At 32.3% G+C, this 13,522-nt stretch overlaps 1 protein-coding gene across 12 annotated transcripts in view; it reads right to left on the bottom strand.

The window, feature by feature from the left end:
• Nucleotides 1-1,650: 1,650 nt before the first annotated feature.
• The window catches only part of ERBIN (erbb2 interacting protein), a 109,979-nt gene continuing 98,107 nt past the window's right edge, over nucleotides 1,651-13,522 (bottom strand). For 5 of the 12 annotated variants that reach the window (XM_029218846.1, XM_029218849.1, XM_029218844.1 and 2 more), the window contains 6 exons: nucleotides 11,574-11,717; nucleotides 8,902-9,021; nucleotides 6,299-6,508; nucleotides 5,101-5,193; nucleotides 4,537-4,611; nucleotides 1,651-3,730 (listed from right to left, as the gene is read on the bottom strand). In XM_029218846.1, the coding sequence (XP_029074679.1) occupies nucleotides 3,623-3,730; nucleotides 4,537-4,611; nucleotides 5,101-5,193; nucleotides 6,299-6,508; nucleotides 8,902-9,021; nucleotides 11,574-11,717 (750 nt within the window). In that variant the 3' untranslated portion in view covers nucleotides 1,651-3,622. The remainder of the gene's footprint in view (nucleotides 3,731-4,536; nucleotides 4,612-5,100; nucleotides 5,194-6,298; nucleotides 6,509-8,901; nucleotides 9,022-11,573; nucleotides 11,718-13,522) is intronic. The other 7 variants (XM_029218853.1, XM_029218852.1, XM_029218848.1 and 4 more) reach the window with 6 other exon arrangements.

The following is a 13,522-nucleotide window of genomic DNA, read 5'->3' as shown; positions in this document are numbered from 1 at the left end:
GTTATATTTGAAAAAGGGAATTATAACAGTAGCATCATTTTTCAGTCTCTTTCTTAAAAATTCTACTGAGGTATTTTCCCCAAATAAACCTTCTCAGTTTAGAATGCTGCTTGGATTTTAGGACTGTACATTTTTGGAGACCGTAAATTTTAATTCCGCAAATTGCTTCACAAAGAGTATGCAAAGTCCTAAAATGAAAATGGCATTCTCTTAACATTTTTCCAAAACTATAAATGACTGTGTTTGCTACCCCGCTGGGCTTAAAATTCTGCAGAGGTAAAGAAACAGCAGCTTTAGATATAAGATAGTCAACCTTTTCTGAATTCTATTATTAGGAACAAAAGGATTACCTAAAGGTTTGAGCTGGCTACTTATATAATCTAGACTACCTTTTAAAAGTAATTGCTTGTTCCCTTGTTCATCATCAATTATGTGTATTTATTAACTCTTTTAATGAAACAAAATTATTTTAATTTTGATTTCAATATATCGTTCATAAGAAATCTATTTACTATACATTAAACCAAAAGGATAAGCTAATAAGAACTTCAACAAAGAATGAAAAAAATACCTTTTCAAGTAGATGTGACTGATCACCAATCCTGAACTGAAAAACATTTCCATCCCAAAGGCTTCCTTCAGAAGTAAAAAATAAGGTACACCTACACTTCTTCCATACCCAGAAATACGAGGGATTAAATGTTCTTAAAGAATTTTTCAAGTATATACACAGCTTCAAGTCCAAAGAGGTCAGAAAAATATTTACAAAATAAATGTGTAGGGAATTTTAGAATTTCATGGACTCAGAGGAACCAATGATTCCTTAATGAATCAGCATAAAACTTTAGTTTGTGTAAACAATTCTGTGCTGGACATATAATTTTTAACGGTTTAAAATTTTAGGGTGGTCAATTTTAAATGCTGTTACTAAAAATAAGACAGTTTTGGTTTTGATGGTTTGCTACATAATACTTATTAAAAATAAGTATATCAATTATGGGCATGGGCCTTAACTACAGATTACTCAATAATATATAAACTAAAAATGTCTTTTCTATTTCCTCAAAAGATTTAAATTATTGCTCTTTTATTCAAATTTTGAAATTTTATCATTACCAAAACAAAAATTCTAATGAAGAATTCTTGTTAATTTTAATTTTCCAGTATTTTAGAAGAAAACTTCGGCTATTAATTTAAGTGCAAAACTATTTTGCTATTAGTTTTTTAAGTTATGTGTCATGTTACTCATCTTGTAACAAACTTTCTTACTTGACTTTATGTGTTACGAGAACATTAAAATTTTTTAAAATTAACTAGAATAGAAGAAAATACTAGTGCATATAACATTTGTTGTACTTGTAATATTTCAATATAATGTGCAGACAACTAATTTAAGGTTAGATCATTGATGAATCAATTGTTCTTTGTGGCTTATTTCCTTTTCCAAAATCACAGTCTGTGTATCTGATTCAAGGTAAAGAAGTTGAAAATGTCAGAATTATACCTATTTTTTGTATTCCTTATTAAAAGCAGAATGTGACTGTGAGAAGTTGACTGAAACCAATAAAAAATGATGGGAGTAATTTTAGAATGCCAAAATTAATATTTTAAAATAAACTATGAATAAAGGGAACACCAAGGCTTGTCTTAAAGAAGCTGTTTGTCATTTTTTAGAGATTACAACACACATACAATAAATGAATTTTATCAAAATACAGCACATTTTGTCTACTATATCCATAAAAATCAATTCCTATGTAAATAGTACTGAAAATCAACTAAAATGAGTTAAACTTTACAAAGAGTTGTTAAAGGGCTTCAATCAATATTATTAAAACTATACAGTACAATAACCAATTGATAACATCTTGAAAGAAGTGCAGTATTGGAGTTCACATCTTTTTAAAAGTACTGCCTATTTACTCTGACTAGCAAGAAACAAACGAGTCCAACTCATTTTTGCAAAAATAATGCAGATTGCTGTTTTCGCTAGTCTTATAGAAGACCTAACCTTAAAACAAGGTTGAAGAACAAAGCGTAACAGATTCAAAATTCCAAAATTATATTTCTTAGTAATTAAAAATGAATTGCAATAACTGAATATTGCTCTAATGAAACGCTCAGACTAGCCTCGACTAAAAACAGTTATTGGTCTTCTATGGCACTTTTTTCTGGTCCAAATAACCATGCATTAATTCTTACCATTGCATGTCACTCAAATTTTATTTGATTACATAGACAGAACAAAAACAAATAAAATTAATGGTTTGAACAAAATTAATAAACCTCTATCAAATAATTGTTACACTAACGAGGAACAAAGGCAGTTGGTGGTAAAACACTATTACACTGATACACTTAGAAACCCTTTAAAGACTCTGAAGTGTCGAGTTCACATTTAATGTTACCTGTAGGAACAGCCCTTTATCTGAACACCATTACACACTGGTAGGCCTCAAGGACCCATCCCTTTGCTCTACAACTCTCCACAGCAATTCTCTATCACTGTGCCAGTTTCACAAACTTGCTTTGGTTTCCTAGCTCCATGCGTACTGTTTCCTTTTACTTTACCAAGGCAATGTTGAGGCCAAACAAAATCAAGAGGCTTTCCTAAATCTTCTTACATTTTGTGTTACAGCAACACAATCTTAAAACTGGCCATTTCAGTTTCATTTGTTGCTTAAAATAAAAATTATAAATTAAGATTAAAATGGAGTACTAATTATAAAACAAATTGCAAGTACCACCATTTGCAAAAAATCAAGGAATTTCTGCATCACGGAAAATGCATGGACCAAAAAAAAAAACCAAAAAGGAAAGAAAATGCATGGACATGCATCTACAGAAGAGTTAAAAATTTCCTGTGACTAAAAAATTGAAACTTGATTCACTAGTAGCAGATGTAGAGTAATGGCTATGTCAAGAACAGATCCTGAAGAGCTCATAAAATGCAATTATTGTCTTTTTTATTTCTTTAAAAAGACATCACATTTTTTATTGCATTATTCTATTAATAAAAACACATTAACAGCTGTTTTTTTTCATTCTTTGCTTCCAGATTTTTATAGGAAATAACTGTTTTAATCTGGCCTTGGAAAGTGAACCCACCAGCACCACCTTCACCTACTCACTCTTCAATTCAATATGCACATAGCAAAAGCCAACACTTTGAATCTCTTGCCCACATAAAAAAAAAGTTTCAGCAGAAAAACATTAATACCAGTTGAATAAAAATAAGGGCATAAAAGCTATGAGATAGATAGCTCTGCCATCTGTCTCTGGGCTACAATCAAGGCTAACTAGAGCCTTGCACAGAATTCAATCATGTGTATGAAATCCAAAAATAAACCTACACTCTATACAAAAACAACATACATTTGTTTTTGTAGCCTTGACTGCTATGTTTAAAAACCTAAAAGTTTTATATGGTATGAATTCAACAGTCTCCCCTATATACTGTACAGTGGTTCTTTCCCTCTAACCACAAATTCCATTATTTCATTAATGTACAAATTTGAACATATTTGAGTTCTTTATATATAAAAATAGTCAAAATATTAATTTCCCCTGCAAGTATCTTCCAATAAATCTTGCTGTCTCTCCATTTTTTAGTCCACAGCTCTTATGAGGAAACCTCTCGTACAATGATGAGTTCTACTGTGTTCTGGAAAGTTTTTAGCAAGGACACTGCTTGTCCATGTTCAATATTGATAAAACTGTAGCCATTAGCCTAGAAGAAAGAAGAAAAAAGCTTAAAAAAAATTTCATAGTCATTTATTTGCATTTGTGCATTTGAATTTCTGCCAGCTCACAAACCTGGCAGAAAATAAGCATCATTTTGGCAACTTAAAACAACATCTAGACTCCTGGGCCCTACCCCATCTCTATGGAAATAAAATCTCTGAAGGTGGGACCCAGGACCTGTATCTTGCCCACATTTTCAGATGATTCTTACATAGCAACCTGACATTAGGAAGCACTTGTCTAAGACAGTGTCAGACATGGTGTTGTGTATATACGCTAAGGTACAACTGAGGTCACCAAGCTGCAAGGGTAAAAGAGGTCAAGGCCTAGTCTTCCCATTGCCTAGGAGCCACCAGATCAAGGACACTACTCTTCTTATAATTTAAGCTAAACATCTAATGATGTTTTACTATACATCAGACACACAGTTCTAAGTGCTTCTTGTGAATTAAATCCTTTAATTCTCGTAACACACAGAGGAGATTCTTTCATCATCTTATTTTAGAAGAAGTTAACATTCGTAAACTTAAACAAAAGGCTAAGATATATACCCAAAAATGCTAAGGTTTATTTAAAAAATATCAGTATGATCTTCCAAGGTACAAGGTGGAAATATTTTAAGCTATGAAAGCACTGGAGAGTAGCCTATAAGAAATGCCACTGTTTTCATCCACAAGTATTTAAAGATATCTTCATAAAATGCTTACTTTCAAATCTGGCATTTAATAATCCCTTGATGAGGAAGGCAGATGTTATAAAACAAAAAGTAATATAAAAATGTATCTTAGTTACCTGAATAATTTTATCACCTGGTTGCAGTAATTTTGATGCTGGCCCTTCAGGCTGTACCCTTGTTACAAATATACCCTTTAATAACAACACAAAAGATAATTATTTGATGGAAAGCAGTATGCATAAATAAAACAGTACCAAGGAGCAATCTTTTTTTTAATAGTATGCAAATATTTGAATTGTGGTGCAAGTTTTCTCCCTGTCTCCTCTGAATAATATTGTGACCACGCTATGTTATTTGTGCTTCTGGTAATTCTTACTTTAGTGATTTTTATTAAAGTGATAAAAAAAGTTACTTCTATAGATGTGAAGAAAAGTATTAACAATTAAAAAATCACTTCACAATATAATGAACATTAAAAATTTTTGGTTAAATTTGTAGTCCTTAAACAATTTGAGCTGATCACATTTCAAAACAAAAAGCTGAACAATACAGAGGGAAATCACAAGGTGATGTCGGTCTATATCTATATAAATATGTTAGATTTTTACTTATACATAAAAGGTACTAATTTAGTGAATAAAAATTAATGAGCATTTCAAGGATATATAAACAAAACTCACATCGTCATCAGGTCTGAATGGGTTTCCTCTTCCCCCAACCCCTCCTGATATGCTAAATCCAAGTTCTGGATCCTTGTCAACTCTCACTCGAATCTGAGTTAATATGAAAATAAACTTATTACTAGTATCAGAAAAAGCTATAATACAATAATAACCACACTGGTAAATTAAGTTCAAGAAAACATAAATATGTAAGAATTCACGTAAAATAAATATTTGGGCAGATGAAATGAAACTACAATGTGAAATATTATGTTAATGAGTTAGTGAGTTAAAGGCACAGCTGGGATTATAAAGCATAGCTCCTAAATTAACCTATTGCTATCTTATGAGGATATGCAACAAATTAATGTTGACTTTATATATTTTGGACAGCACGGACTTTAATGACATAGAGCATACACACAAAACATGTATTTTATTATCAGTTTCCATTTGTAGAACATCTAAATTACATAGTATTTCTGTAATACTACTGGACGTTTCATAAGACGTCTAAAAGATCCCTGGGTGGTTGTTGGATATTAACTCATTTCCTAAATCTGTTTATATGCTTCAAAGGAGTTGGGATTGATGATCAATCAATACTATTTTTTACAACCAAGCTATAGAAAAAGATGCAAGAACTAAACTTTTGTTATAAAACACTCCCTTTCCCCAGAGACCAAAACAAAATGAATGAAGCATTTGTTCTCTAAGTTTCTAATAATAATATTTTATTAATAAACTATCAAAATACATGAATATATAACTGTTGACTTTTTAAGTACTTTGTAAGATTTAATTCTCAAAGTAGTCTGGAGACTATAGGCCAGTTTCAAAAGCTAACTATCAAATAACAATTAGCAAACTATAATATGCCATTCAAGTTTAATGGTCTACTATTTTTATTCCTGAAGAAGGTCCAATTACTGGAGTATCATCATCAACCAGTTTTGGAAATACAACCACCTTAGGAAAAAAAAAAAATCATGCCCTCAATACTATCCTATATCAATTTATCAGAACAGGGGGGATCATACTGTCAAGTTAAACCACAAAGTTTAATACCTTATAAACTTAACATGAAACCAAGCCATTAAACAAAACAGTAAAAACTATGTTAAAATTCTGTATGGATTTATTGCTATAATTAAATAACCTATAAAATACATTAAAAGCTTAGTCTCATATTCCAAATATTCTTGATCATTCTTACCTCTTGCCTTGCCAGTTCATGGCCTTGTCTAGGAGAACAATGGGGCTGTGTGTATGGAGGCTGGTGGGCCACTTTCAGCATCAAGTAATCAATTAGTTGTTCTCTAGAGGGATGCCTTGCCACAGATGCCTGAGGAAGGGGGTGATGTATTTGACTATAATTTGCCTGAGGCCTGAGAGGCTGGCCCATCTGTCCATTACTCAAAGGCATCTAAGAAAAACATGAAGTCTCTTAAAATGACCAATAATAATGCCTTGTTACAAATATTTGGATGTTCTTCTTGGAGCAATACAAAAGCACTAGAGTTTAACATTCTAAATCACACAGTATCACGCCATGTGTGCCATTTTTTCTAATTTTACACTTTAAAAAGAAAAAAAACTGTTAATGTCTTAATTCTAAGCTTGTCTGAGTGCTCGCTGATAGATTCACTCTTCAAAAGTTTCAAATTAAAGTACATCATATCTACATTTAAAATTATTTGCTTTTCTGTAAGCTTAACCCAATGTTAAAATGGTAAACAGTATGTCAAATTTTAACATTTAAGTAAGCCCATTAAAAGGGCATCTCTTCCCATACTATACTTAATCTCTCACATACACTCAAAATATGCATTTGCTGATGCTTTTCTTCAGAATGAAAGTATAAGTAGTTTTGTGGTAGAAGTTTTTCATAATCTTGAGTATATTCTTCTACCTCTATTCCTTCCTCTCCAGAATTAAAAAGCCAATCTAGCTATGCAGTACAAAATTGATTTATTCCTCGTGTGTCTGTGTGTGTGTGTGTGTGTGTGTGTGTGTATCAAGTTAGGAATTTTTAAACTCTCTAATAAGTATTAATTCCATAGAATGTTAACCACAAAAATTAAACCATGACATTTTATTTTGCTTTTCACAAGCTAAACAAAAACTCCAGATTATTCTGTTGCTGTTAAAGAAATATCTTTGTCTTAAAGTCTCTTGTTTTTTAGATTTAAAAATAACCTTTATGGAAATGTGATAATAGCTTACTTCTGTTAATGTGAGGAATCTATCTGAAAAATAAGAGGTTATATTTACATTACAAATATTTGCATATAAAGAAATTTTTGTGTAGAAGAAGAAATAAGTACATTTAAGTGATTCAGTCATTTAAAACTTCACTGTTAACTATTAACCCACAAGGAAATTAGAGAAAAACTGTGATGATTTGAGTCTCATTTCCCTAAAATTATCCAAAGTAGAAAAGTTTGGGAAAACATTATGGCAATAATTTCAGAACTATGTATTATCTTCTTATGTTCATCTTGCTGAGGAATACAAAGTTTGGTTTTGGTGAATAATATTTTTACTTTAAAAAAAAGTTCTCATTTTCACTGTATTATACTTGAGAACTTAGTTAATTCTGAGGCCTGGGAATATACATGAGTGTTTCATGACAGGGCACAAAGATATTATTCTCTCACAAATTTTATGTTGGTTGGAGAGAAGAGGTGCTATATTATCTCTTTTTTAAAAATATTGTGGTTGTTTCCCACTTGATCACTGTAGATTTGAAGCAATTAATCCTCCTAGGAATACTTAAATAGTTGTGCAATTATTTTATTATTTTTGCATAACTCTGTAGACAGCACTTACTTTTCTTCAGGTTAGCACAATTTATTCCTACATGCAGATTTAATACCTTTCTCCTGGGGAGAATACTCCAGACAATAACTACTTCTGACCCATTCTTAAGACTCCCTGACACCTAGAAATTGGACATACCTGAATGTGTAGAACACATTCTACATCAGTGTTAAACATAGCCATGGAATATACTAAGCTATGATTAGCAGATAACTCAGGAGAATAAAAAACATAAAACAAACTCAGTAACCCAAACCAGAAAATGGATATTAGAAAGAAAAAAGAAATTGGATAGCAGAAAAAGAAACTCGACAGCAATTAAAAGAAAAACAACAAAAAAAGGGTAAAATAAATGAATACGTACAAACTTACATGGCTGGATTCCTACTCTCAAGAACAATGTAGAAGTTTATATAATACATAACTATGCTTCACAATTGTAACTGGTTATACTAGGGATATGGGCTTAGTTAAGATGAAGAACAGCTGAGGAAAATACTAAAGAAAAGAATTATCTATCCAGCATTGGTGACAAAAAAGTAAACTCTCTAAATGAGTGATGCTTTAGTTATAAAAGTAGTAAAAATACAACCATCATCTATTCTACCATATACAAAAGTCTTTCAAGGTGATTTCTAATTACACTTAAAGTATGTTAAAATGCCTTCATCCTCCAATGAAGAATTTAAGACAGGTTCATATTTAACTCTCCAAACAGTTTTACTATCAGGAATGCCAAAAAGTAGGAGATACTACAGAAATCCAAAAATAACAAAATGATTCTTCAGTGTGGAAGAAATCATGGAATAAACTAAGAAACAGCAGAGTGAAATTTTATTTCATATTTCTCAATTATTAAAAAAAACCCTTACTAATCAAGAGGTGAAGGTCCTCCAAAAAGCATTTTCAGCGTTAAAGCATATATGATATTTCTTAGTTCAAAAGCTGTAAAACACAATAAGCTCACAGATACTACTTCATTCCCTGAGCACCTACTTTCATCAAGCTGTCTGGAAGAACATCTTTGTGACTAAGTGTAGCTGACGGGTAGTTCTGCTGTCCTGAAATGAATATATCATCTTGGCAAGGATCTCCTGCACAGGATGTCTGGGGATGCTTCAAATGAGGGGGAAATAAAAAATAAACAAATAATGATCTTTAAGATGTGAAACCAAAATGATGATGACACTTGAGAGGAGATACTGCTAGACAATGGAAAGATGAAGAACCAAATCAAACATTACCATCATAACTACCATCGATATTAGCACCTTTATAATGGGTGTTAACTATATTTATTTATTTATTATTGTGGTAATCACTTTGTAATACATACATATATCAAACCATCATTATGTATACCTTGAACTAATATAATGTTATATATCAGTTATATCACAATAAAACTGGAAAAAATATTAGTACCTTTAACAGTCTTTCAAAGTTACATGGCAAAATGTTTGTTCTTATAATGTGTGAAAAGTACATATGAACATATACTGTTAAGATATTCCTTTATAATACTTTTAGTTTTATTTACAGTAATACCTAGCTTTTAACACTTTGAGCAATAAATTTAGTTATTAATCCAAGTTAAGAGTCCCAAATTTTAAGAGAAACTAAAATATATGCACTCCTGTTGAGCACAGCAAAAAGTTTTTTGGTAAAAAAATTAACTGCTGTTTTTTTTAACAGCACAGTATCACCCAGGATTTCCTTATTAATGATGAGCAATGTCAATAAACATACAGTCTTATAAAACTTGCTTTAGCCTAATTGTATCATATAGTATTAGCTCAGTATTTTCAAAAGCACTGCTCTGATGAAATGCTTTTAAATTTTATTAGAGTTCATATTTTTATATATCAAATAACATCCTTACATTATAGTTTATCTCACTGATACCTTTAGAGAAAAAACAGACTCAATCTCATTATCTCTGAATATTTCTTATAAATATGCTGGGAAGCAAGATGCTTATTTTTCATCTTAATTTAGTTCTAAACACACCTAGCTATATTTTAGAAAACTACAGAGACTGTGATAAATAGCAGTACTGTTACTTTCAAAACAGTGTATGGCTGGCAACACATATACGCAAACTATATCATCATGTTGAAAAATAATCTGAAATCCAGTTCATTATGATATGCCATAGGATACATGTAAATCTAAGGGTTTATAATTTAGTCTTAGGAACCATATCTGCAACAAAGCTATCATGTGCAGTTTGTTGCTAGTTCAAACCATGGCTTAGCATTTTTAGATGTAGTTTGATCTAATTTTGTTTATTTATACAATGAATACTTTATTACTTTATTTTCCTTTTCCGTTTTTGAGATGTGCTTTCAGAATGCGTAATAATCAACTCAGCTCACAGTTTGAAGTTTAAACTCAAGCGTGAATGTACGACTATGTCTTTAAATGAACAAGTGCATTATGGATGAAAAAGTTAATAAACGCAACAGACTCAAAGACTCTGACTTGAATAAAAACAAGCAAAAGATATTACTGTTCAAGAATTTGTAAAGAACAATTGTTCCACATGACTATAAAGATTATCCCTGACTTAATAAAAGCCCCTGGTCTTTACCCCATGGCTTCAGCTGGAATGAGTGCCAGAAATGCAGGGCTTACTTGCCATCATCTCCTCTCTGTTTCAAACTGCTAAGTTACAAAACGATTGTTGCCACTATTATGTAACACAGAAACCAGGCGGTGGCAGGTGACAGAAAGCAAAGCAAGATGGGTGAGGCCCAGCCAGAACAAAGTGAATCGAGGATACTGCTCCTATCCTAGAACAGAGTTAAGCCAGGAGTATATTAAAAAGTAGTAGGAGATTGGGGGTGGTGGGGAAGGAGACACTCAGGAAAAAGCAAAGGACCCAGAAGCAGGGTCACAATGGAAATAAAATTATGGGGGAGAGAATGCAGCTTTACAACGGGAGAAAGGTCTTTTCAGGATGGAGGAAGAGGGGCAGAGGAAACATTTACTTAGAGGCCATGCTACCACCTCAAGTTGTCACGGAAAGAAAAATCTTAAAACAGCCACGCAGAGTTTTTCTGTTCTTTCTCCGTTTCTGTCATTCTTATCCCCTACCCTTAACTTTCATTAAAAGAATAAACCTTTCTTCTTCCCCACTAACGATTACGTGGGTAATAATGGATTTGGGTTTTGCCTTTTCACTGGTACTTAATGCAATTTCTCCGGGCTCACATTTAATCATATTCTGCAAATTATGATTAAACTTAGTTCCAAGTATTTATTTGCCAACCCTCAATCACTAAAGTGAAAATTATTATTTCCCACAACCCCTCTGTGTATTACACATGGCATAGCCTTAAAACCTTGAGTTAGGGAAAGGAAGCTAATTTTAAGAGAAAGCACTGCGAAGAAAATTAATTTTTTAAAAAACCTCTTAGATTCCTATCGCTCACCCCTTTTTATATAAGAGCTGACTACATCCTTAGTTATGACCACAGAAACGTAAGAGATAAAAACTAAATCAGCTTTGCAGAGTTTTAGAACTAAGCCATGGAAGAACTGGGAGGTAAACAATATATTTAACCCACAGCACAAATTTATTTTCTAGAATTGTTAAAACATCAAAATGTGGGGTTTCTTCCTCTTCTATGTACTAAAGGTACTGATCTACTACAGGTACTCACTCGAAAAATGTGCCCACCAGAATCTCTTCCGTCTGCAATACTCAAGGCAAGACTGCCTTGGCTGCCATGCAGATCCCTAGAGCTGCCATAGTGACAGTGGCTTACAGCAGTAAAATTGGAATTAAAGGACCTTGACAGCATGCTCTGAATAAAGAGGGGATAGATTTAACAGAGATTAGTGTAGCATGCAAAATTCACAAGACATGTTATGTACATAGACATATATACAAGTAACCCCAATACCACGCAGAAATATCAGGCAACACTGAATTTTCAGTGCCACTGAAAGAAATTGGCACTATTTACCATATATTTACATGAAAACATACATGTACACACATAAATTATATGTAAACCCAACCATTCACATGTTTAAACACCAAAAAAGAAAGTGCAAACATACAGCTGCTTTTATAATGCGATTATTTCTTTTACTCCTGACATATTTTATTAGAAGGTTGTCAGAAGATAGGAATTGATGTTATACCCAGATATACCTGTACGTATATAGTTACACACAGAACACAAACTAGTTTCTTTATAAAGACAAACTTCACCAACATTCAGTTATTTCTAAGTCAAAATGGGTTTCTAGAGAGTCTGCTTCATTTTATAGAAATTAATTCTGTCTTATTAAGTAAATGGAGAGTTTAGACATACATAATACAGCACAAAATATATTTGCAAAAAAAATATCTGGCTCTTGGCTATTGCAATTTCTAATAAAAATTATCTTCCACATTTAGGAAAATGTCTTAACATCAGAGAAAAGTTTAACATACACACAGAGTTTTAGGATATAACATTTAAAAGACTCCTACTGCTTTACAATTACCAGGAAAAAAATTTCAATAAATCTAGAAAATGCACATGTAAAACTTTTTTTCCCATTCAAATAGATAGATATTAAAGATTATTATATTTTAGTAGTTAGTAGTGGCTTTGCTGCTTAAACTTGAAGAACCCTTCAAGTTTCACTGATGGAATCCTTCCACGACTGAGTTTACTATAAATGCCTAATTGCCAATCCCAGAGCTGCCTGAGAAATGTACTTCAATAAAAGCACTGCCTGATTCTCATTGTTCCTGCTTGCTTATTCCCAGAGTTAACTACTGTTCTTTCACACGTGGATGCTTTTAGTCATGTCCCTAAACTTTAAGGGTCTGATGGTCAAACCGAGAGAAACCATATTTTGGGCATGACTTATTAGTAAGAAATGCACAAATCCACAAATACTTGTTATGACATTTACAACAAGCATTTATATATATGTTATGACATATATAATAAGCATTTCTGTATTACTCTTAGAAAATACAGATTTTCTCCAGATTATGAAGTTGATCTCTAATACCAAGAAACATTAACATGACATTCCAGAATGAAAAGAATCTGTAAAATTACAATGTACACATTTAGTTATTTTGTGGATTCTGAAGTAAAGACTAAAGAAAAAGCTGAATTTAACAGACCAGGCCTGTACTTTCCCAAACCATCTCACAAAGAATAAGAATTTGGCAGAGGCAGTTCAGAGGTTCCCCAAACACCTCATTAGAATGTAAAAATAAATTATACACATAACCACACACACAGAGAAACATTTCAGCAACACACGTGTTACACACAGTTTTAACGTGTCAACTTGAGTGGTCTGATTGACCCTTTTTAATAATATGTTGATCTTGGAACAAAGCCTTTGCTGTCATCTTTGAACGTACATGAGGTTTTTGTAAATATTTCACTGATTAAGAAGGCTAAAGTTTGGAATAGGTCTGACTTTGAATTCAGGCTTGTACAGAGACAGCCACATAAAACTGCACTCTGTCACAACACATCAACACATTGTGCAAAGCTCAATTAAGTGCTGGGCAAACGTCCTGGGCACTGTTTTTCACTACATGCTAATAGCTGTATAATAGCAAGTGAACATGGAAATCATCATGTTTTGT

The sequence above is a fragment of the Monodon monoceros genome, unplaced genomic scaffold, assembly GCF_005190385.1.
Source record: "Monodon monoceros isolate NGI ecotype Baffin Bay Population unplaced genomic scaffold, NGI_Narwhal_1 Super_Scaffold_12, whole genome shotgun sequence".
Taxonomy (NCBI): domain Eukaryota; kingdom Metazoa; phylum Chordata; class Mammalia; order Artiodactyla; family Monodontidae; genus Monodon; species Monodon monoceros.
Note: the sequence above shows the minus strand (reverse complement) of the source record. Positions and strands in the feature narration are given on the sequence as shown.